Below are 22,398 nucleotides of genomic sequence, written 5' to 3'. Positions count from 1 at the left end.
ATGGCCATTTATTCCATCTATTGTAAGTCACTAAACAATCTAAACTTTATATTCTCTCCTTTTGATAGTAATTACAAGCAGATATATCAAATGTGACTCTCATTTAGACTTTGGTTTCTAAGAACAAAAGTTATTATCAAAGCCAATTACTGTTTTACCTACATGGCTGCACAGAAGCGGAGAGTTCAATTTTCATCTCATCAGTGATTTTGTGGTATTTATTTTATTACTATACCACGCAGCTATATAAGAAACGAATAGCATATGCTATTAAACAAGGGTTTCAGTATAAGATGCTAAGGTTTCTTTGAGAAGAAATTCTGAATTAAAAACACTAGGCAGCTTCTAATGCCAACTCCCCAGACATAAGCAGGCTATAAAATGATACATATCTGAGCATCAGATTCCACATAGAGTAATCAAAATGGAAAAGCTTCACAAAGTTGAGAAAGGCCACTTACCAACTTACAGCAGAATCAGCACAATGCTGCTCTCAACAGCATTTGTTTCAAGTAAAGCTTTTTGAGTGGATATTGCTTAATGCGGTATTATCATGGGTTAATGTTATTTGCTGTTTAATTTTATAATCTGGGGGAAAAGAGCAATCTAAACATATTCACTCAGAGTAAAATATCCCCAGCTACTTGATTACACCTAAAATGTGGTATAGTCACAAGAACTTGGGATTTGGAGTCACAAGACCTGAGTTCAAGTCTCAGCTAAGTTATTCCCTTACCTATATGATGCTGGGAAAAATAGAGTTTACAGAGCTAATAAGTTGGGCTGGGGCTTATTAGCTCTGTGACCTTGTCCAAGTCCCATTTGCAGAGAATCAGAGTGAGATGGGACCTCAGAGATCATCTAATCCAACTCATCTAGTCACTTTGCCTCTCTGACCCTCAATTTTCTCTTCTGTAAAATGGAATTGACTCTCTCTCTCTCTCCACTTATATGTATATATATATAATATATGTGTGTATACATGTATGTGGAGATACATATGTATATATATGTGTGTGTGTATATATACACACACACACATACACATACATACATGCATACATACTGAGGATATTTCTGAGTATGAGAAGGGAACAAGCAGACATGAATGAATGATTTTCTACCACAGATCACAGCTTCACAGGCACACAATTGACTGGAAGGTGTAGAGAATTCAAGATGCCCCTGGAATAAGTAAGGTGCTTACATATTCTAGAGCCCAGTTGGGTCTACCAATGCTAACTGGCTTCTTCACCCTCAAAATTCTCTGAGGGCAATTGCTGCCTTTTTTTTTCCTTTTTAGTCTAGGCAATGGGGTTAAGTGACTTGTTCAGGATCACACAGCTAGTAAGTGTTATGTGTCTGAGGTAGAATTTGAACTCAGGTCTTTCTGACTCCAGGGCCAGTGCTCTATCCACTGTACCACCTAGCTGACCCAATTGCTGCTTTCTTGAAAGATGTAAACCAAAACCTAACAGCTTATATCAATCAGCTACAGCTGTCCAACCTTTTTCTCAATGATGTCCTACGACCGTCATGTCCAAAGAAATGCTACCCATTCTCTCCCTACACCCCTGAAGTTCATTTCAATAGAAAGTGTGCCAAGAGAATTGTATTTTTTTATTTTTTAAGGTGAATATTTATTGCATTTTCAAACATAAAGGACATTATATTTGTTCATCAAACAACAAAAAACTAAAACAAATCGTTTTCCTTTAAAAATTAACAACTTAATTTTACTCTAAAATGAGATATAAAATATCAAAATATTTTTGAGACATTAAGATGTGCCTAGGAACACCCAGAACATTCTGTATATGTAGCTATCATCCTATCCCAGATATATTAATTCTCTTCAGGATCAAATTTCTCTAGTCTGTCAACTCAGTTAAAAAGTGCCTGGCCACAATTATTCTGTTAGACGTTGTAGCAATGTTGCCCACCAAAGGCCAGGTGGATCACTCCCACATTTGAGTGGTGGGGTGCTGCCCATTGCTAGCTGAAGGCTTGGGGCCGGGGACACACCTTAGGCAGGCATTTTGATACTGGCTACGTTGGACAACTGTGTGACTCTTTTTGCACCAACATCCACTGTCCAACTCCATTGATTTGTGAGTATGGGCTTCTTCTGAATAAAAATAAGTTAATTATTAAAGTGTTCTGGAACTTGACTGTGCAGGTGACTTGTCTCAGCACCAAGTAGGGAGTTGATTCTCCCCAAAATACAAGGCTATATGTATCAATCGATTTGTTGATTATACAAAAGCTTTTTAACTTGATAGAGCAAATTATAGCCTTAAAGGAATCTCTCATGAAGGTGTTAAGATCATGTAAGATTAATGTGAATACAACGGTAACTCTTTTCCATGACCCTCTGCTTATTGACATCAATCAAGGCATAAAACAAAAATGTGTGTGAAGGGAAGGCATCTACCACTATCATGGAGGTGAACATATCATGTGAACAGTTCAAATAGAAGAGGGATTCTTTACAGATGGTGAGACATTGCTATTCCTAGATGATATTATGCTAATTGCAATGAAGCCCAGAATATTCTAGGGACTGTTTTAAGAATTCATACAGAAAAAACTAAATGGAAAGAAATGCTAAATATCCAGGCTATGATAATGAAATTGGAAAGCTACTTCATTGAGTTTGCAGATTAGTATACTGATATGCAAATACACACACACATACACACACACACACACACACACACACACACACACACACGTATACATATGTGAGCTTGTGTCTTTCAATCCCAAACCATTTCCTCAGGAGCCATCATACTGGCTGGACCAGAAACCAAATCCTGGTCCCTGGAACTCTTTCCCTGGGACTCCACTGTTGTAACTGTTTTTTGCCACCTTTACCCTCTACTTCCCAGCCTTACTCTAGCCAGCTTCACTTTATCCTTGGCTACTCACTGTGCCACATCCCCTACCCTCTAATGCTTTCCAGTTCTAGAATCATCATCAAACCAATTCTGCCATTGCTCTTGAAATGAGGTTCAAGTGTCTGTTGCCTGCTGTTTCCCTGCCCTCCTCCTTGTAGTAAAGACTTCTACTTGAATAACCCAATTACAGGAGATAATTTCCCCATTCTTCTTCCCCCTCTCCAATCCTCCCCCGTCCCTGTATTCTCCTTTCCCTTCCTTTCTAGTCTTCTTTTAATTGATGTTTTTCTTTTCTTGTAAATGTTTTGGAATCGTTCTTTTCTGGGTTGGTGTCTTGAATTTTTCTGTCACCGTGATAGCTCTTTATGGAGGGATTCTTTTTGTTTGTTTGTTTGCTCATTCTTCCAGCCTACTTCTTGACTTTGGACTTTGTGCTCTATGCATTTTGAGGGTAAATATCTGTGCTGACCTCTCTCCTCTTGGATCTTTTTGCTGTTTTGTTGGGGGTATTGAGTATTGTGTTATTCTAGGATTTCAAGACAACTCAGGCTGGAGACCTGGAAGCTTTCACTGTTGGCAAAGTGATGTGATCTGGGGCAAAGTCTGTTTATTCCTTCAGCCTTTCTAGGTCTGAGATCTGCAAGTCCATGTTCCCCTCAGAGGTTCCCAAAGTGGGTGATACTGTCCCCTGGGGGTGCTGGAATGATTCAGGGGGGCAGCAGTAGTTTGAAATGACACAAATTTTAAAAAAATTAAAGGGTTAAAAAAAGCAGATTTTCAGAGGATTGCTGAATAATTTTTTTTAAAAGGGGGCAGTAGGCCAAATAAGTTTGGGAACCTCTTCATCTTGTCAGCTTGTCTCTGGTTAGAAGTTCCAATAGCCTACAACTACACTCAGCCACCATCAGCCTGCTGGGATGCTCTGCCGGTTCAGAGAGACCCAGCTGTAAGCTCTCCTTTGGTCTGGGTTATTCCTCTTCAGGCTTTTAGCCCAACCTGGAGCTAGAACTGGGTCCATGCTCTGCTCTTGGGGTCAAAACCACATGTTTGCTTCCTAACGTGTTCCTAATTCAGTACACACCTAGGGTCCACAACCTCAACTCCCACTTTCTGCCATCCCTAGGTACAAGACTCCTCCTCAATCTTCCCTGGACCTGTAACCTGGAACTAGGTAGTGAGTGACATAGCTACAAGATGGTATCCTCTCCCATACTGGGCACCAGGTAATGGAGCCCTTTGGACCTCTTCATGCCTCTGTGCCATAGTGCACAGCCTTAGTCCTCTTTCAGTTAGCAGGCACTGAAATATTCCAGCCAGCTCACTCCTAGTCAGACTCCATCTCTGGTGTCTACAGATCTCTCTGTCTCCCTACTCCAATTTGTGCCAGAAAATGTCTCACCGGGATTTCTTTTTGGATTTTCCTATAAGGATTGGTCTGGTGCATTTTCTAGATCGTTATGGAAGAGCTATGGTGTGGGAACTGGGCTATATTTCTTCTTGCTGCTCCGCCATCTAGACCTTGCCCTCCCATCGCTCTTGGAAAAAGTGTATCATCTACTACTCTTCTGTTCTCCTTTCATCCCTGCTTTCCAAACCAAAATATCCATCCCTAGTCATCACTCCCTTGTATGTGTTATTTCCCCCTAGAATATAAACTCCTAGAGGACTGAGACTGACTTTGATTTTGCATTTGTATCCCTAGTGCTTAATACAGTACATGGCAAATAGTAAGCAATTAATACATGCTTTTTCACTCATTCATTTATTCATATCTAGAAGAGGGAGTCCTGGTGGACAATGAGTTGGACCTAGAATTGAAGAAGATGAAGGGAGCAGAATGGTTTGCAATTGGGAAAAGTGTACAGAGTTTTAATGACAGCAAGCTGTTCCACACAACAAAAACCCATGTTTGTTTATTTTCTCTAAACACAAATGCCTCCCTGTTGATGCTATTTGAGTTTGAATTTTAAAACATCACAATCTTGAAAGAATCAAAGTTGGGAATAGCTCAAAAATCAATAGAGAGATGCATGCCCGCTGGATGCAGATATGCTGAAGCATATTTACAGTGAGGACTCATGTATGAAGGCTGTTATTTCTCAAATGGAGGGTATTACATTGGAAAAGAAAGTGGCTGGGTACTTAGTGAAAGTGAAGGTAACAAATGGACAGCCTGAGTCCTGCATTGGTAACCACAAAATGTAAAAAGACCCAGAGGATGACCTCTTATCATGTGGGGTGGACCTTCTGTGGAATATATATGGAAGAACATGGACAGGATTTATAACAGGGTGAGAACTGAACAGGCTGAGAACTGACTTGATAGAGGGAATGCCTACATTAATGAGATTAAGCATAATGAAATATTTATGTGTTAAGCATAATAGGCAAGGCTGAGGTAAGAAAGGGATACATTTCCCAGGATGCTTGAGCCCTGTATATAAATGTTTTTAGAAGAGAAGAAAAAAGTCCTTTCTGCATAAGGTCAAATGCCTATGATGCAGCCATTGATCGCAGAGAGAGGACTTCTGTGGAGGAGGATTAATGGAGACCTATGCTAAAGTCATGATCACGTAGAGCAGAGCTTAGTATCTGACTCACAGGAACTGTATAGAGACAGTATGACCAGGAGTCACATAGACAGAGACTGGTTGCAACATGAGCTGCAACCAGACATTAACTTAATTCTCCACTGAAGTCTTTAGTGCCAGAACCCCTCTAAAGTACACTCCAGATTTAGAGAGAAGCTGTGTGTGTTTGACTGAGCTCAAGGCCCAATCAGCTCTGTATTCTTTTGGACTTAAATACAAATCATGAAGGAATTCTCAGTGTAAAAATCACCAGTGTGGCTCACCTTTGCCCCAGACAGAAAACTAGAAACTTTTGAAGTTAACTTGGTCTAAGTATTCAGACACTCACCATATCAACAGTCCCAAAGGAGGAAGAGTATTGAAACTCTAAAATATTTAATCGTGACAGAATTTAATTCAACAAATATGTATTAAATACTAGGTAACAGCCGCTAAGCTAAGCGCTGGGAGTATCAAGACAGAAACAAATAGGTAAGTTTCCTCATTTCCTCATTTATAAACTGAGGGAGTTAAGTTAGCTGGTCTCTAAGGTTCCTTCCAGATGTAAATCTATCATACTATGGTTCCTCCAGGATCTCATAATCTACTTATATGTGCCTAATAAGTAAATAAAACTGCACATAAAGTAATTGGGGAAGGGGTGAATAACAACTCGGGAGGGGGTTAAACAAAGAATAATGTAGGAGATTATGCTTGAGCTGAGACTTGAGGGGACTGTGGGATTCCAAGAGAAAGAAGTGAGGGGGAAGACCATGCTAGGCATTCTATGGGGACAGCTTAATCAAATGGCATGGAGGTGGGAAATGCAATATTCACCTCACTGGACCTGATTTGCAATCTACCTGTTGTGAGGATCAAATGATTAATTTAGCTGTATTAACTGTTTTGAATTATAAGGTAGTTTGGATTACAGACAACAATAATGATAGCTGACATCTATGGTGCTTTGAAGTTTATAAAATTCTTTGTGTGGATAGAGAGCATCATGCAGATCATGAGAGGCCACTACTCCCCTACCTGAGAAACTTCAGTAGCTCTGTTTCTTCTAGGATAAAATATAAACTATTTTGACATTAAAGCCCCTTCCAGATGCATCCTTTCCACACTCACAGAATATTACTCCTACTGGAAAACTCTATATTCCCAAGTGAGTATGGTTTATATTTCCCTCTGCCTAGGAAAATCTGGACCTGAGGCTCCTCCAAAAAGCTCATAGCTGTGAAAGAGAAAGGCCTGGATTGTACCTTTCGATGAATCCTCGAACTGAAGACTTAACTTCTTTGAAATCCAGTTTTCACATCTGTAAAATGGTATAAGATCTATGATCCTGTGGATAATTGTGCAATGAAAGAGTCCAAGAAAAGTGTTTTGCAAACTTTAAAGCACCCATATGTGTCAGCTATTTTACTATTATTATTTATAATACCAACTACCTTACAATCCAAAACAATTTAACACAGTTAAATTGATCATTTGATCCTCACAACAAGTAGATTGCAAATAAGGCCCAGTGAGAAGAAATGATTTGTCCAAAAAGATCATAGAAGGAAGAGGCAGAATCAGGGTGTAAACTTAGGCCTGCTAAACTTGGGGTTCTTTCCATTGGGCCAGCTTTGTCTTTCATACTAACACATTTGTAGGCCGGAGATTGCAAGCTTAAAAACAAAGGAGAACGTAAACATTTATGAAAACATAATAGATGTTAATTAGATTCAGGGTTGTCTACAAACTGCTGAAGAGCTAGTCTACGTTCCTGTTCTATATGATGAGCTCTCACTAGCAATTGCATAAAAAATGAAAGAGAAAATAGAAAAATGGGAAGGAAGGGGGATGAGAAGGAATCCCGATCTTTTTTTTTTCTTTTCAAAACATAAATGTTTTCTAATAAATTTTTTAAGTACAGTGGGTAGAATGAATTAATTGTGCATTGTTTCTAATTAAGCAAGTCAAAAGTGTTTATCACACAAATTTTGTATGTGTAACGAAATTCCTAAAACAGTGGTCCACTTTTGGGGAAAGAGAGTTTAAAGTAGCAACTGGGGCTTACCTAGTTTAAAAGACTGGAAGTGGGCAATTATAAGTGGCAATATACCAGCTGGATTTCACAACTACTTAATAATAAAAGCTTTTATGTTAGTTTGTTAGGCATGTAGAACAGCTGGCAAAACAGCACTGTTTGTCATTTACTTTATAATGGGAAATTAGGGCTATCTTTTGTGTCAGTGGATATGCATTTTTAAGCAGATGTCACAGATATTAGAAACAAAAGGACAATGGGGCTCCCAGCCCCCCCGAGGTAAAGTTAGGGTAGGAAATATTCAATACCCCTTTCTAAATTAAGTTCACCCAAGCACATAACATCCAAAAGAACATGTGATTATGGTCAGTACATGAATCATTATTTGGATGACTGTTTTTCATGATCCAACTATTTTTCTGCAAATGATTGACCAGCTTTTTTTAACAATATACGCACAGTGAAATTTTAAAAAATTCTGTTGTTGTAATCTTTAAAAAAAAAAAAGTTTTACAAAGTCCTTTACATGTTATCTCATTTGATTCGCACAACAACCCCCTGAGGTAGGGGCTATTATTCTCCTCATTTTGCTGATGAGAAAGCTGAGGCAAACAGAGCTCAAGTGACTTGCACAAGATGACTCAGCTAGAAAGTGGTTGAGGCAACATCAGCACTTTAATCATTTTCAATTCAATTCAATCATTTTTAATCACCTATTATATCACCTATTATAATCACATGTACATGACTGTGGAAAATAACAGAGGTAGCAAACACTATCCTTGCCCTCAAGAAGCTTACAATGCATAAACACGTAAGAGGATTAGAGAAAAAATCGATGGCAATATAAAAAGAAGTGTGTGATCATGTGCTACTTGTGTGTACATGTCCTCTGGAAATCCAAAGAAAGAAAAGGATTATTGTGGGGGTAGGATTAATCAAGGAGACTTCATGGACAGGTGAGTAGAAGAAAATGCAGGGTTTCACTTGGAGAGATGGTCTGGGGAATAACATGGAGGTGGGAATGAGGAAGATGTGTCTGGGCATAGTAGAGAGGCTATCCCAAGCAATGTGGAAGGGACCTACTTGGGAGGAATGAGAGACAGGACTATCAGTAAATCAACATTTCTTTCGGAATTACCAGCTAGGTGGCACAGTGGATAGATAACCAGGCCTGGAGTTAAGAAGATTCATCTTCCTGAGCTCAAATCTGGCCTCAAACGCTTATTAGCTATGTGACCCTGGGCAAGTCACTTCACCCTGTTTGCCTCAGTTTCCTCAAATGTAAAATGAACTGGAGAAGGAAATGGCAAACCATTCCAGTATCCTTGCCAAGAAAACCCCAAATGGGGTCACGAAGAGTCAGACACAACTGAAAATGACTGAACGACAAATGTGATTTAGAAAATTAAACATAATTTAAAAATCATTAAATAGGGATAAGCAACAAGAAATTTCTTTACTTTTTGAAGTCAGTTTTACAATGCTTATGTACTTGGACAAGTTTAGTTCTCAGATATTGAGTATCAGAGGTTGAATTCCTCTCATTTTCTATGTACAATGAATTCCATAGTATATATTTTGCCTTATTCTTTTATCTCAGGATCTGAGATTGGGTTGTCTTAAGGAGTTCAGAGGTAGCTTATACAGGAAAGGAGAAGGATTTTTTATTCTACTACCACCTCACCCCCAAAGGCAGACCATCTCACTGCCCATCCTGTGGGTTGCAGAAAAATCCATGAATCTCCTGGTGTACTCTTCTAGGGAAAGAATAACATGTGCTAAACAATGATCAGAAAACTATCAGTAACTAGTCATCTTTCTTTGAAAAAACACTAATAAAATTATCTCAAATGTATTCAAAACCCTTCACAACCTGACCATCTTCTACCTTTCCACACTCCTTACATCTCATTGTCCCCTCCAAAACTTCCCAACCAGCACTTGGCATCTAGTAACACTGATCTCCTTGCTTTTTCTTGAAATGCCATTCCATCTCCCAACTTTGGATTTCATGACTGTCCTCCATGTCTGGAACTTTCCTCCACCTCCTTTCTGCCTCCTGACTTCCTTGGCTTCCTTCAAGTGCTAGCTAAAACCCCATCTTTTACAAGAAACTTTTTTTGTTGCTCTTTATGATTGATTGTTATTGACTATTGTCAGTTTATTCTGTATATATCTTATTCGCACACAATTGTTTTCGTGTGGTCTCCCTCATTAGACTGTGAGATAAATGAGAACAGGGACTGTCTTTTGCTTAGCGTAGTGCTTAGCCCATAGTGGGTACTTAATAAATGCTTATTGAGTAATTTTAGCAAAATTCATATACAGTTAGGTGATTTGGTAATAGTTGAGGACCAGATTCAGTTATTAAGGAACTGATGTCAATCTTGAGGGAGAGTTTCAATGGAGTATCAAAGGACTTTTCCCCTGATCCTGTTCTATTCGACATTTTTAGAAATTATTTAAAGGCAGTCATGGCACATTCATCAAATTTGCAGTGACAAATCTAGAAGGGACCCTTAATAAATTGGATAACAGAACTGAAAACTAAAAAGTTCTTGACAGGCAGGGAAAAAGGGCCAAGTCTGTTAATATTCAAGAATAGGGATTAATGCAAAGCCCTAGGCTTGGGCTCAAAAAAACAACTGCACAGATAAAAGGTAATGAGGATATAGTTAAACAAGGCTTAACATGAAATGGATCTATAAGTTTTAATGGACTATGAGTTAAATCAGAGTTAACAATGTGATGTGAAAGCCCAATAAAGTATTCTTAGTCTGCTACAATAGGCCAAGCAAGGAAGCCAATGTTCCCAGTGTACTCTGTCTTGGTAAGATCACATCTGGAACATTGGGATCAGTTTAAGGACACTCTATTTTTTTTTTAAAGAACATTGACAAAACAGAGAACCAGGTTGAAATTCTAAACCAGGCTACATGAAAATTGGTTGACAGAACTGGGGCTATTTAGCCTAAAGAAGAGAAAACAAAGGGAAAAATGTGATTGCTATCATCAAATATGTAAAAAAAAAATCATGTGGAAGAGCAATTGGGTTTTTTCTGCTCAGTCTCAGAGAGCAAATCAAAGGATGGTGGAAGTTGCTGGGAGATAACTTCAGCTCATTTTAAGGGAAAAAAAAAACTTCTTAACAATCAGAGAGTTGTTTCAAAAATACAATGGGCTGCCTTAGCTCATGGTAAATTCCTTAACAGCTGAAGGCTGGATGATACTTGATGGGACCCTAATACAGGGTATCCCTGCTTCAGGGAGAGGTTGAACTAGATGACACCCAAAGTCCCAATTCAATTCAATCAAACATTTATTAGGCTAAGATTCTATGATAATCTTTAAGATTTGCAGGCTCCCTTTGCAAATGTCTAGGGTGACCAGGAAGGGAACTATGAAACAATTGGACAACTGGAAAAAAAAAAAAACAGATGACCCAGACAACCAATCTGACCAAAAAAGGGCAGTGCAGCCACTCATGCCAATGCAAGGCCTGAGAGAGTTTTCATCCAGGGACTATAAGTCACAAAATGCTGTGAGATGTAGTGCTGCATTTAGACTTCTGAGACCTGTCTACTACCGAGTGCCTAATGTCTATTTAGACATTAGAGAATGTATGCAAAGTGCTTTGCAAACCTTAAAGTGATAAAGATAAAGGTTAAAGATAACATTTAAGTCACTTAGTATTATTATTATATCACTTTCTTTAAATAAAACTTCCTATTCATTGCTACCATAATTTAAAGTGGGAGAATTAGGGCCAGCTTACTCTGCTGACTAATGATGTAAGATTTTTCTTGGTTTCTGGATGATAGCTTAAGCCGATAAAAATACACATCCACTGAAAAAACAGGGTATCTGACACAAGGGGTCTACTAAATGATAAACAAGAATTCATATATGGCCTAGTTAGAGAATAATAAAATTTCTAACCTTTGTACTTGGATGAATCAATGGACTGGCTCTTCCCTTTCTTTTGCCTTGCCATTTTCTATGTACACTTTCTTGTGGAAATAGAAATGGCTTCTGAGGAACACCAACTGAATGCCACCTATTTATAAAGAAACATGATTTTGAAAATATCAATAACAATTTAAAATTTTTTGTTTATTTTAAAAATTATTTTACTTTGTCATCTTAAAATAAGGCTTCTTAGTAAAGATAACATTTTTAATTGGAAAAACTCTAAAGATGATTAAGTCAGGGCTATCTTTGACAAGGTCATTCTATTCTAAAACTCATGAAGGCGTCTTAAATATCAGACCTTTCAAATCTAATGAAAGCAGTTAGTATGGATGAGAGATCTATCACTTGGCTGAGTTTATGTGACAAACAGCTGACAAAATTACTAGACTGTAAAACATTCCTACCATAAAGAAAAATAAATGTGATCATTTGTCTAATAAAACAGAATCACTCAATAGCCCAGGTTAAATATATTCAAAAAGCTGATCTTTATTTAATTAAACTGTTCATAATCATGTCATTTTAGAGACTCCTGTTAATGACTTTAGTTAAATTTTGTATTCCTTTTTTGACTCAAAAGGTTGTATTGTCTGAAGCCTGAAGCCTACTGTGAGAGGTGACTCTTCACCTCTTATCCTTCACTTCTACTTAAGGCATTTATTAAGGTATATTTCATACTCTTCATTCATTCATACTTTTTCACATACACAGAGAGACAGACTGGTAGAGTTCAAAGAGCAATGAGCTGAAGAGTCAGGATATTCAGATTCAGATTTTGACTGACATTTACTAGCTCTGTGATGGACATACCACTAAACCTCAATTTCCTCATTCATAGCATAAGAAGAAGAATTGTAATTGCTACCTTACTAAGTCATTGCAGGGAAATCTTGTAACCTTAAAGCAATAAATTTATGGGAACTATCGTGTGTTGATAGGTCACTGTCATAAAAGGTCTTTGTAAAGCTATTGTGCAGTTTTAAAATTTACCAACTTTTAAAACTTACTCTATAGTAGGACAAAATACACCAATCCCATGATATTACTAAAAAACAGTGAATTTTCTTCTAAAAGCTAACTTCTACAGGCCCTGCTTTAGCAGTTTACCTTTTCATCTATCATACTCATTTTTTATAATGAAACCTAAAATAAGAATACACACATACTAATGTAATATAGTTGTCCTAAATTTGCTTTCAAATGCTACTTACACATTGATTCTCTTTATACTGATATCCTGAGTTATTAAAATTTAAAATGAGCAAGACTTAGAGGAAGAGCCTGTATGTTACACTTATATCTTGAATAAAAGGATTTTTAGAGGGCTTAATTTGAGCAGGATATTATTCTAAAATCAAAATATTATATATGACTTCAAAATATATATGGTTCTCTTCTTTTCCAGTGGAAACACAGTGAGAATATCATATAAATGGAAACAGTACTAGATTAGGAGTCAGGAGAGTGAGGTAAAAGTCCTGGCTCTATAATCAGGACCAATGTGTGTATGACTTCTTATGTCGTGGGAAAGACCTAGCTTAAAAAGGCCAAGATTTCCCACTGCATCCGGGACCATCGTTAGTCATCCTGACCTATGTCTTGCCACTGGACTCCAATGACCCTGGAGGAGAGAGTGAGGCTGAGGACTTTGCCCAGCCTTGCCTCACTTAAATCCAATTCACTTGCAAGTCAGGAAATCTCCTTCCTGATGTAGTTGGCCCTCTTTGACAGCAACAGAGGATATTAGATTGTGAGCTCCTTGAGGGCAGGGCATGTCTGACTTTTCTATTTGCATCTCCAGTCCTTAGTACAGTGCCATGCACACAGTCAGTACTTAAATACTTTATTCATTCATTCGTTCCATCTCATTTAACTTCTTTGACCCTTGGTTTCCTCACCTGCAAAATAAGAATAATCTTTGTACAATATTATCTGTACCTGGAATGTCATGAAAATAAAAACAAGGACTTGTAGACAGTTCAAGCTTCTACTCTCACTCCCTCAATCACAGAATGCTGTTTGGAAACATTTCCTCAGTTGACCCTTGAGATCAACTTGGCATGCTTTTCTGACTTTTAGAGTTAATGGGAAACACTGAAAAAAAGAGATAGAGACTGAAGCTCTGATTTCATTGGTGTAATATATTCTCAGATGAGGAAATTCCCTCTACCAAGGCCGATCAGCCCATTCTCTGTAATTCATGGTTTTAGGAAATTTAAGAATTCTACTCCACTGCATTTAATAATGCCATGAAAAAGAAGTACAACTCTCTCCCCCACCACACCCCAGAGAAATTAAATGACTTGTCCTGCATCACATAGCCAGTATGTGTCAAAGGCAGGACTTGAAATCTAGGCTTCCTAACTTCAAAGACAGCTCTTGATCCACTCAGGGGTGGGTAATCTTTGACCTCAAGGCCATATGTGGTTTTCTAGGTCCTTGGGTGCGGCCTTTTGACTGAGTCCAAGTTTTACAAAACAAATCCTTGTATTAAGGAGATTTGTTCTGTGAAGTTTAGATTCAGTCAAAGGGCTACACTCGAGGACGTAGGGGGCCACACTTACCTGTACACTTACCTGGAGGCTGCAGGTTCCCCATCCCTGTATGCCATCCTGAAAAAAGGCTATCTTGTAAATTTAAAGCAAAACCCAACTCAGAATATGTAGACCATATCTAATTCTTCAAAACACAGGTCTACTTTGATAATTCTCTATGTGACTGAAATTGAAAAATGTATCAAAAGGACGATAATCCATTGAGGATCTAACAATCTTTATCATCTGGTGAAAATAGCCTGGACAGCAAAAGCTGTGGTGCAGCTACCTCATGAAGACAATTATTTAAGTTATTTGTCTGTAATGATTAATATTTTAGTTGCATCCCCAAGAGGCTGGGAGAAAGATACAGTAGTGCCTCAGTGGGTATTTCAGGCTACATAGGTCACTATCATAAAAGGTCACTCCATAGAAGACCTGATCTCTAGTGGAAATGTTGCTGTGTAGCCACAATGGTTCATCTCCTCTATTCATTTCTTTCCTTCATTACTTTGAGTCTCCTTAGCTTCCTCTCTTTCTCCCCTTTCTGCTGCCCTTCACCACCTTTTCCTATTACTTCAATTTCCCACTCTCTTTAATTTGCCCTTTCCCTATTCTAGTTAATCCTTCATTATTTTCTCATTCAGTTCAACTCAACCCCAATGAGCACCTTTTTTGTATATCCTACACATGACAGTCTCTGCATTAAGTACCACAGGGAATACAAAAGAAATAGAAATCAAAATCCCTAATCTCAAAGAGTTTATAATTAAGTTGAGGAAAGATAATGTATGCAAGCAGGCACATGAAAGTTGTTGTTGAATCAAACTGAGTACAACAACTAGAGAACAGAGACAAATAACAAGCAACATAGTTCAAACTATGTCCATAAATGCTGAAAACCTACAAAGTATGTGATAACTAGGATGAGGCAAGGAGGAACATATTAATGAGTATCAAAAAAAATTAAGTTTTTAAAATGTGAATTTGTTCAGTAGAATTCTCCTTGACCAATTTGATCAACATACTTCTCCCTTTAAGAGTATGAGCATGCTTGTATTCTTGTTGGCTCCTTGCTGAAAGGACATAGTCAAATCCTGGTTGGTTTTCAGTAACTGGTGCTATCCCACTTTCAAGGTGGCTAGGATTCAGAAATATGGATTCATGTCAGAAGATCTGTCTCCATTGTGCTGGCCTATTAAAGTGAATGATAAATGACTCTCAGTTCTTTTTTCCCCCCAATTTTTTCCTTGTATCTTTCTTGTCAAGGAGTCTTGAGGAACAGAGGGAACTCTGGACCACTCCAGTTGATGGTGACACAAGAAAAAAAGCACAACTATCCCCTTCCCCAAAATGGGTGAATGTTTCCAGAAAAAAAGGCATGATGCAAATGGCAAAAATAAAAGGGAAATAAAAGGTCTGAAAGCAATTTGTCATTTTCTTTTATAGGCTGACAGAGGGGTAGCTCTTCTGACAAGCATCCTTCCTCCTGAGTCCCCTCCAGCTAATCATCTTGGGGACAGATAGCTCCAGTCCACTGAAAACCAATCAGGAGTTATCTGTGTCCTCTTTACAAGAGGCTAATAGACATATGGGTATGTCTATATTTAATAAGGTGAAAAATAGGCTATTTCAGAGGAAAATAGATGTGCTCATCAAATTGTTTGGGCAGGTGTGAGAGGAGTCTCTTTTTAAAAAATTTTAAAACAAATTTATTTATTTATTTTTAGTTTTCAACATTTACCTCTACAAGATTTTGAGTTCCAAATTTTCTCCCCATCTCTCTCCTCCCCTCACCCCAAGATGGTATGTAAGTTGATATAGGCTCAACATATACATTCATATTAAACCTATTTTCACATTAGTTGTGTTGTAAAGAAGAATTATAACCAATGGGAGAAACCACAAGAAAGAAGAAACAAGAGAGACAGAGAGACAGAGAGAGAGAGAGAACAAATAATATGCTTTGATCTGGATTCAGACTCCATTGTTCTTTCTCTGGATATGGACAGCATTTTCCATCATGAGTCTTTTGCAGTTGTCCTAGATCCTTGCATTGTTAAGAAGAGCCTTTATCAAAGACACTTGTAAAAATTCTTTCCCAGTTTTCTGCTTCTCTCCTAATCTTGGTTGCATTGGCTTTGTTTGTACAAAAACTTTTCAATCTAAAGTAATCAAAATTATCCATTTTGCATTTCATAATGTTCTCTGTCTCTTGTTTGGTCATAAATTCTTCCATTCTCCATAAAATCTGACAGGTAAAATATTCCTTGCTTATAGTTTGCTTATAGTTTCAGCCTTTATATTTAAATTGTGTACCCATTTTGACTTTTATTTTGGTATATGGTGTAAGTTGCTGGTCTATGCCTAGTTTCTGCCATACTATTTTCCAGTTTTCCCACCAGTTTCTGTCAAATAGTGAGTTCTTATGTGGGAGGAGTCTCTTGATGAACCCAATTATGTCCTTGTCTGTGTTTGGCATCAATGCTTTTATTTCTATGTGTTTATAACTTTGGGGAAGCGAATGAAAAACAAGTGAGGAAGTATGTCTCAAGAGAAAAAAATAAGAGAAATCAAAGGATTACAGACTATTAGAAGCCTCATACCTCTGTATCATGAATAAAGAGAGACATAGGGTGCTGGTCAAATAAGATTCTAACAATAATACAAAAATTAGAATTGAATCATTTTAAATTTGAAAAAATTGAAATTGATTCTGTTCTAACAGACAGGATATGAATAGCTGCCAATGTGGGAATTATCTCCAAACCAACTGTCTGTGTACAACGCAACTTGTTAGAGCAAAAATCAAAACAGATACCAAATTAGCAGAATAAAAATGTACAGATCATATGAGATAACTCTATGATTGATTGAGATTGATTGCAACAGCTCTAACTTGACTTATTTAATCAAGCTGCTGATACTAAAACATGGGATATGGATGAAGTAACAGACATTGGCAACCTATCACTATTTCGAAAGGAATTTTAACTAGTATAAATCAATTAATACAAAAAGGAAACTTAAATAAACCACCTCACCCAGCTAATACTGTAATTCTTTGTCAAGCAAAAATATATAGCGATCAACAGTAACACCAGTTTTAGAGTATAAACTCTATTTTAAAAAAAATTTAGGGAGGTAGATAACAGAAAATTATGAGCAATATCATCACATAAAACATCAAGAAGCAATAGAGGGAAAAGCAATTTTACATTCAGCTTGGTGAGAGGCCCAATTAATAATAGTTAATATTTATAGAGCACCTTAAGGTTTGCAAAACATTTAACATATATTATCTCATTTAATACCCTCAACAATCCTGTCAGGCAGGTGCCATTGTGATCTCTGTTTTACAGATGAGAAAACTGATACTGAGAGAGAGATTAAGTAACTGCCAAGTGTCAAATATCTATTGAATGTCTGAAACAGGATTCAAACTCAGGTCTTCCTTTCTAGGTCCAGCATTCTATTCACCATACCATATTGCTACTTATTAAGCCAGATCATCTTGAATATGAAGGCGGACAACAAGCACACAAAAAATGCAAAAACTCAGTGAAAATTTTTATTAGAAATTCTCACTGTGGATGACATGGAACCACCAAATCAATACTATGACACTGGATACCTCCTGAGGGCAGATTCAAGATGGTGGAATGAAAAATTATAACTGCCAAACCTCCCCCAAAGCCACTCCTACAAAATGACCACAGAAAACGCCAAGCAGAATTTTGAGTGAGAAGGCCAAGAAAAGTTATAGTGAACCATTTTTCTAATCCAGGAAAACTTAGGAAGACTGAGAGAGGTCTACAGACACTAGGGTGGAAGTTGGCTGGGAGTGTAGCATGGAAGAAGCATAGCATGGTGGAAGCCTGACTGGCTATGGGTTGGAAGGCAGAAGCAATGTCCAGGGATGGTAAGGGGACTGAACACATGGGGAGATACCAGTAAACCCCTGACCCAGCGCTAGGAACAAGATCAGGTGCCATTTGGCAGCTCTGTCACCCATTACCCAGGTCTGGGTTGCATTTCCAGGCTGTCAAGGAATGGTTACAGTCACAAGGGAACAGAGGACCTATCTGTTTAATGACCAGAGTAAAGACCAGGAAGGCAGTGACCAGACCACTACATGAATCACACCAAAATGGAAGCACCAAAAACCTACAGGCCCCCAAATCAAGCTGTGAAAGCAGAAGGTCATAAAAGACAGAAGCTCAGGCCAGTCATCCCTCCACTCAGAAGTGAGCAGAGCCCAATTCTAAAATAAAGTTCAAAATCAAGAAGTAGGCTGGAAAAATTAACAAACAACAACAAAGAACCTAACTGTAAAAACTACTGTGGTGGCAGGGAAGCTCAAGAAACAAACACAGAAAAAGACAATTACTTGAAAATATCTTCAAGCAAAGCCTCAAGAAAAAAGGCAGATTGGACACAAGCCCAAAAAGAATTCCTAGAAGAAGTAAAGAGGGTTTTTTTAAAAAAAGCAAAAAAAAAAATTAAATCAAATAAGAGTGGTAGAGGAAAAATTGGGAAAACAAATAAGAACTATGGAAGAAAATTATGAAAAGAGAATTGACAACTTGGTGAAAGAGACACAAAAATACTGAAGAAAATAACTTTTTAAAAATCAGAATTAGTCAAATGGTAAAAGAGGTTTGGGGCAGCTAGGTGGCATACTTATCTTTCTGAGTTCAAATCTAGCCTCAGACACTTACTAGCTGTGTGACCCTCAGCAAATCACTGAACCCTGTTTGCCTCAGTTTCCTTTTTTACAAAATGAGCTAGAGAAGGAAATGGCAAACCACTCCAGTATCTTTGCCAAGAAAACCTGAAATGGGATCACAAAGAGTCAGACACTACTGAGAAATCAGTGAATAACAAAAGAGCTACAAAAGCTCACTAAAGAGAATAACTCCTTAAAAATTAGAATTGGTCAAGTGGAAGCCAATGACTGCAGGAGACATCAAGAAACAATAAAACAAAGTCAAAAGACTGAAAATATAGAAGAAAATGTGAAAAATCTCATAAGAAAAATAACTGACTTGGAATACATAAAAGAAAAATTATTTAAGACTTAATGGACTATCTGAAAATTTTAAAAAAGAGCCTAGACTATGTATGTACATGTGTATGTATGGATGTGTGTACATATATGTATACATATATATGTATGTGTGTGTGTGTGTGTGTGTGTGTATATATATATATATATATCCATATTTCAAGAAATTGTAAAGGAAAACTGTCCAGATATCTTAGAACCATAGGGCAAGGCAGAAATTGAAAGAACCCACTGGTCATTTCCTGAAAGAAATCTGAAAAGAAAAACTGCCAAGAATATTGTAGCTCAACTCTAGCGCTACCAGGTCAAGGTGAAAAGATTGAAGCAGTAGAAATGAAGAATTCAAATACCATGAAGCCACAGTCAAAATCAGCAGAATCCAACAAGATACTGTTAACAAGAGACACACTTGAAAAAGAAAGACACACAGAGGTAAAATAAGAGGCTAGAACAGAATCTATTATGCTTTAACTAAAGTAAAAAAGGGAGACAAAGAAGACAAAGAAGATCTCAGACAAAGAAGAAGCAAAAATAAATCTAATTAAAAGAGAAAAAACAGAGAAACTGTATTTTGCTAAAAAGATACTATAGACAATGAATTCATATCAAGCCTGAACATACATATGTGCACAAAATGGCAGAGTATCAAATTACTGAAGGAAAAGTTAAATGAGTTACAGGAAGAAAGAGATAGTAAAACCATACTAGTGGGGGGCCTCAATTTAATCCTGTCAGATATAGATAAACTTAACCATAAAATAAACAAAAAAGAAGTTAAGAAGGTAAATGGAATTTTAGACAAATTAGATGTGATTGTCCTCTGGAGAATACTGAATGGGAACAGAAAGAAGCACACCTATTCTCAGTTGTTTATGGTACCTTCACAAAAACTGACCATATATTAGGGCATAAAACTCTCACAGAGAAATGCAGAAAAGCAGAAATATTAAATGCAACCTTTTCAGACTATAATACAATAAAAATTACATTCAATAAATGGCCTTTGAAGCATAGATTAAAAATTAATTGGAAACTAAATCATCTATTCTTAAAGAATGAATCAAAGAATAAATCATAGAAACAATTACTTCATTAAGGATAAGGACAATAATGAGACAACCTACAAAAATTTGTGGGATGCAGCCCAAAAAGTACTTTGAGGGAAATTTATATCTCCAAACACTTAAAAGAGAGACAGAGCAGATCAACAGATTGGACATGCAACTAAAAAACTAGAAAAAACATCAAATTAAAATCCCAATTAAACACCAAAATAGTAATCCTAAAAGTAGAGATTAATAAAATCAAAAGTAAAAAAATTAACTACTAAATAAAACTAGGATCTAGTTTAATGAAAAAATCCAATAAAGTAGATAAACTTTAGCTAATTTGACTTTAAAAAAAAGAAGAAAACTAAATTACCAGTATCAATAATTAAAAGGATAAATGCACAACCAAAGAAGATAAAATCAAAGGGATTATTAGGAGAGATTTTGTCCAATTTTATGACAACAAAACTGACAATCTAAATGAAGTGGATGAATATTTACAAAAATATAAATTGCTCAGATTAATGGAAGACAAAATAGAATATTTAAATAACCATATCTTAGAGCAAGCTGTAAATGTGCTACCTAAGGAAACAAAAACCCACAACCAAATGGATTTATAAGTGAATTCTACCACACATTTAAAAAAAAACAATTCTAATACTATATAAACTCTTTTTTAAAAAAATGAGTTCTACCAAATTCCTTCTACTACAGTAATGTGTTTTTATATTTAAACCAGAGAAAACAAAAACAGAGAAAGAAAACTATTGACCAATTTCCCCAATGAATATTGATGCAAAATTTTAAAATCAAATACTAACAAAGAGATTATAGCAATATATCACAAAGCTCTTATACTATGACCAGGTTAGATTTATGCTAGGAATTCAGGGTTGGCTTAATATTAAGAAAATTATAATTCTTGTTAACCATATTGATAACAAAAAACCATAAATCATATGATTATATCAAAAGATGCAGAAAAAGCTTTTGACAAAATACATCACCTACTCCTATTAAAAACACTAGAAAGTATAGGAATAAATGGAGCTTTTCTTAAAAATGGTAAGTAGAATCTATTTAAAAACAAGAGCAAAAACTATCTGTAATAGGGATAAATTAAAAGCCTTTTCAATAAGAGCAGGGTGAAGCAAAGATATCCATTATCATCATTGTTATTCAATATTGTATTAGAAATGCTAGCTATTGCAATAAGATAAGAAAAAATTGAATAGGCAATGAGGAAACAAAACTATCTTTTTTTTTGCATATGATATGATAGTATACTTAGAGAACCCTACAGTATAAACTAAAAAAAAAAAAAACAACTAGTCAAAATAATTAACAATTGTTCAGTTCCAAATTTTCTCCTTCTCTTCACCCCTCACCAATTAAGAAGCCAAGAAATATGATACCCATTATACATATGAAGTCATGCAAAACCTATTTTTACATTAGCCATATTGTGAGAGGGGAAGCAAGAAAAATAAAGAGAAGAGAGGATCATGAGGGGGAACCAAGTGGCTAATCAGAGGGGGATTGCAGGGATCTCTTTGCTGGCACTGAGGCAGGATTCTCTTCCTTTGCCTGTGCTTGGATCTGGGTCACAGTTCTGGGTGGTGATCCTGGGGCAAGGAGGAGTGCTGGCATGGTGAAGCTTGTGCCTTGGTGGAAAAGGAATCCTCTTCACAGTTTCAAGGCAGAAAAGAGTGCTTGTGGTCACTCATAGACCAGAGTACAGACCAGGAAAGGAGTAAACACCTCGCCCTTAGTCATACCACCTTGGAAGAACTGAAAACTTACACATCCCTAGAAGTATCTCTGAAAACAACTGCAATAAATATTTTTATACATAAAGGTCCTTTTCCTTTAATTGTTCAGTACTGTATCAATCAAACTACCAAAGAATTACTTTATAGAGCCAGAAAAATATGTATAGGGAGCTGAGCCAAATTTATAAACAAGAGTCATTCTCCAATTGATAAGTGGTCAAAGGATATGAATAGTCAGTTTTCAGATAAAGAAATCAAAGCTATCAACAGTCATGTGAAAAACTGTTATAAATCCTTAATAATTAGAGAAATGAAAAATACAATCAAAACCAAAAGAAGACAACAAAGTCAAAGCTCCTACATCCAAACCCTCCAAGAAAAATATTAATTGGTCCCAGGCCATGGAAGAGCTCAAAAAGGATTTTGAGAAGCAAATAAGAGAAGCAGAGGAAAAGCTAGGAAGAGAAATGAGAGTGATGCAAGAAAATC

General features: G+C 36.9%; 1 protein-coding gene across 1 annotated transcript in view; it reads right to left on the bottom strand.

Moving 5' to 3' along the window:
* Nucleotides 1-22,398, bottom strand: part of IQCH (IQ motif containing H) — a 257,567-nt gene that overhangs the window by 213,703 nt on the left and 21,466 nt on the right. Inside the window, exon 3 of the mRNA XM_027851991.1 lies at nt 11,451-11,568. Coding sequence (XP_027707792.1) covers nt 11,451-11,568 — 118 coding nt within the window. The remainder of the gene's footprint in view (nt 1-11,450; nt 11,569-22,398) is intronic.

The sequence above is a fragment of the Vombatus ursinus genome, unplaced genomic scaffold (assembly GCF_900497805.2).
Source record: "Vombatus ursinus unplaced genomic scaffold, bare-nosed wombat genome assembly UNPS02009205.1, whole genome shotgun sequence".
Classification (NCBI taxonomy): domain Eukaryota; kingdom Metazoa; phylum Chordata; class Mammalia; order Diprotodontia; family Vombatidae; genus Vombatus; species Vombatus ursinus.
Note: the sequence above shows the minus strand (reverse complement) of the source record. Positions and strands in the feature narration are given on the sequence as shown.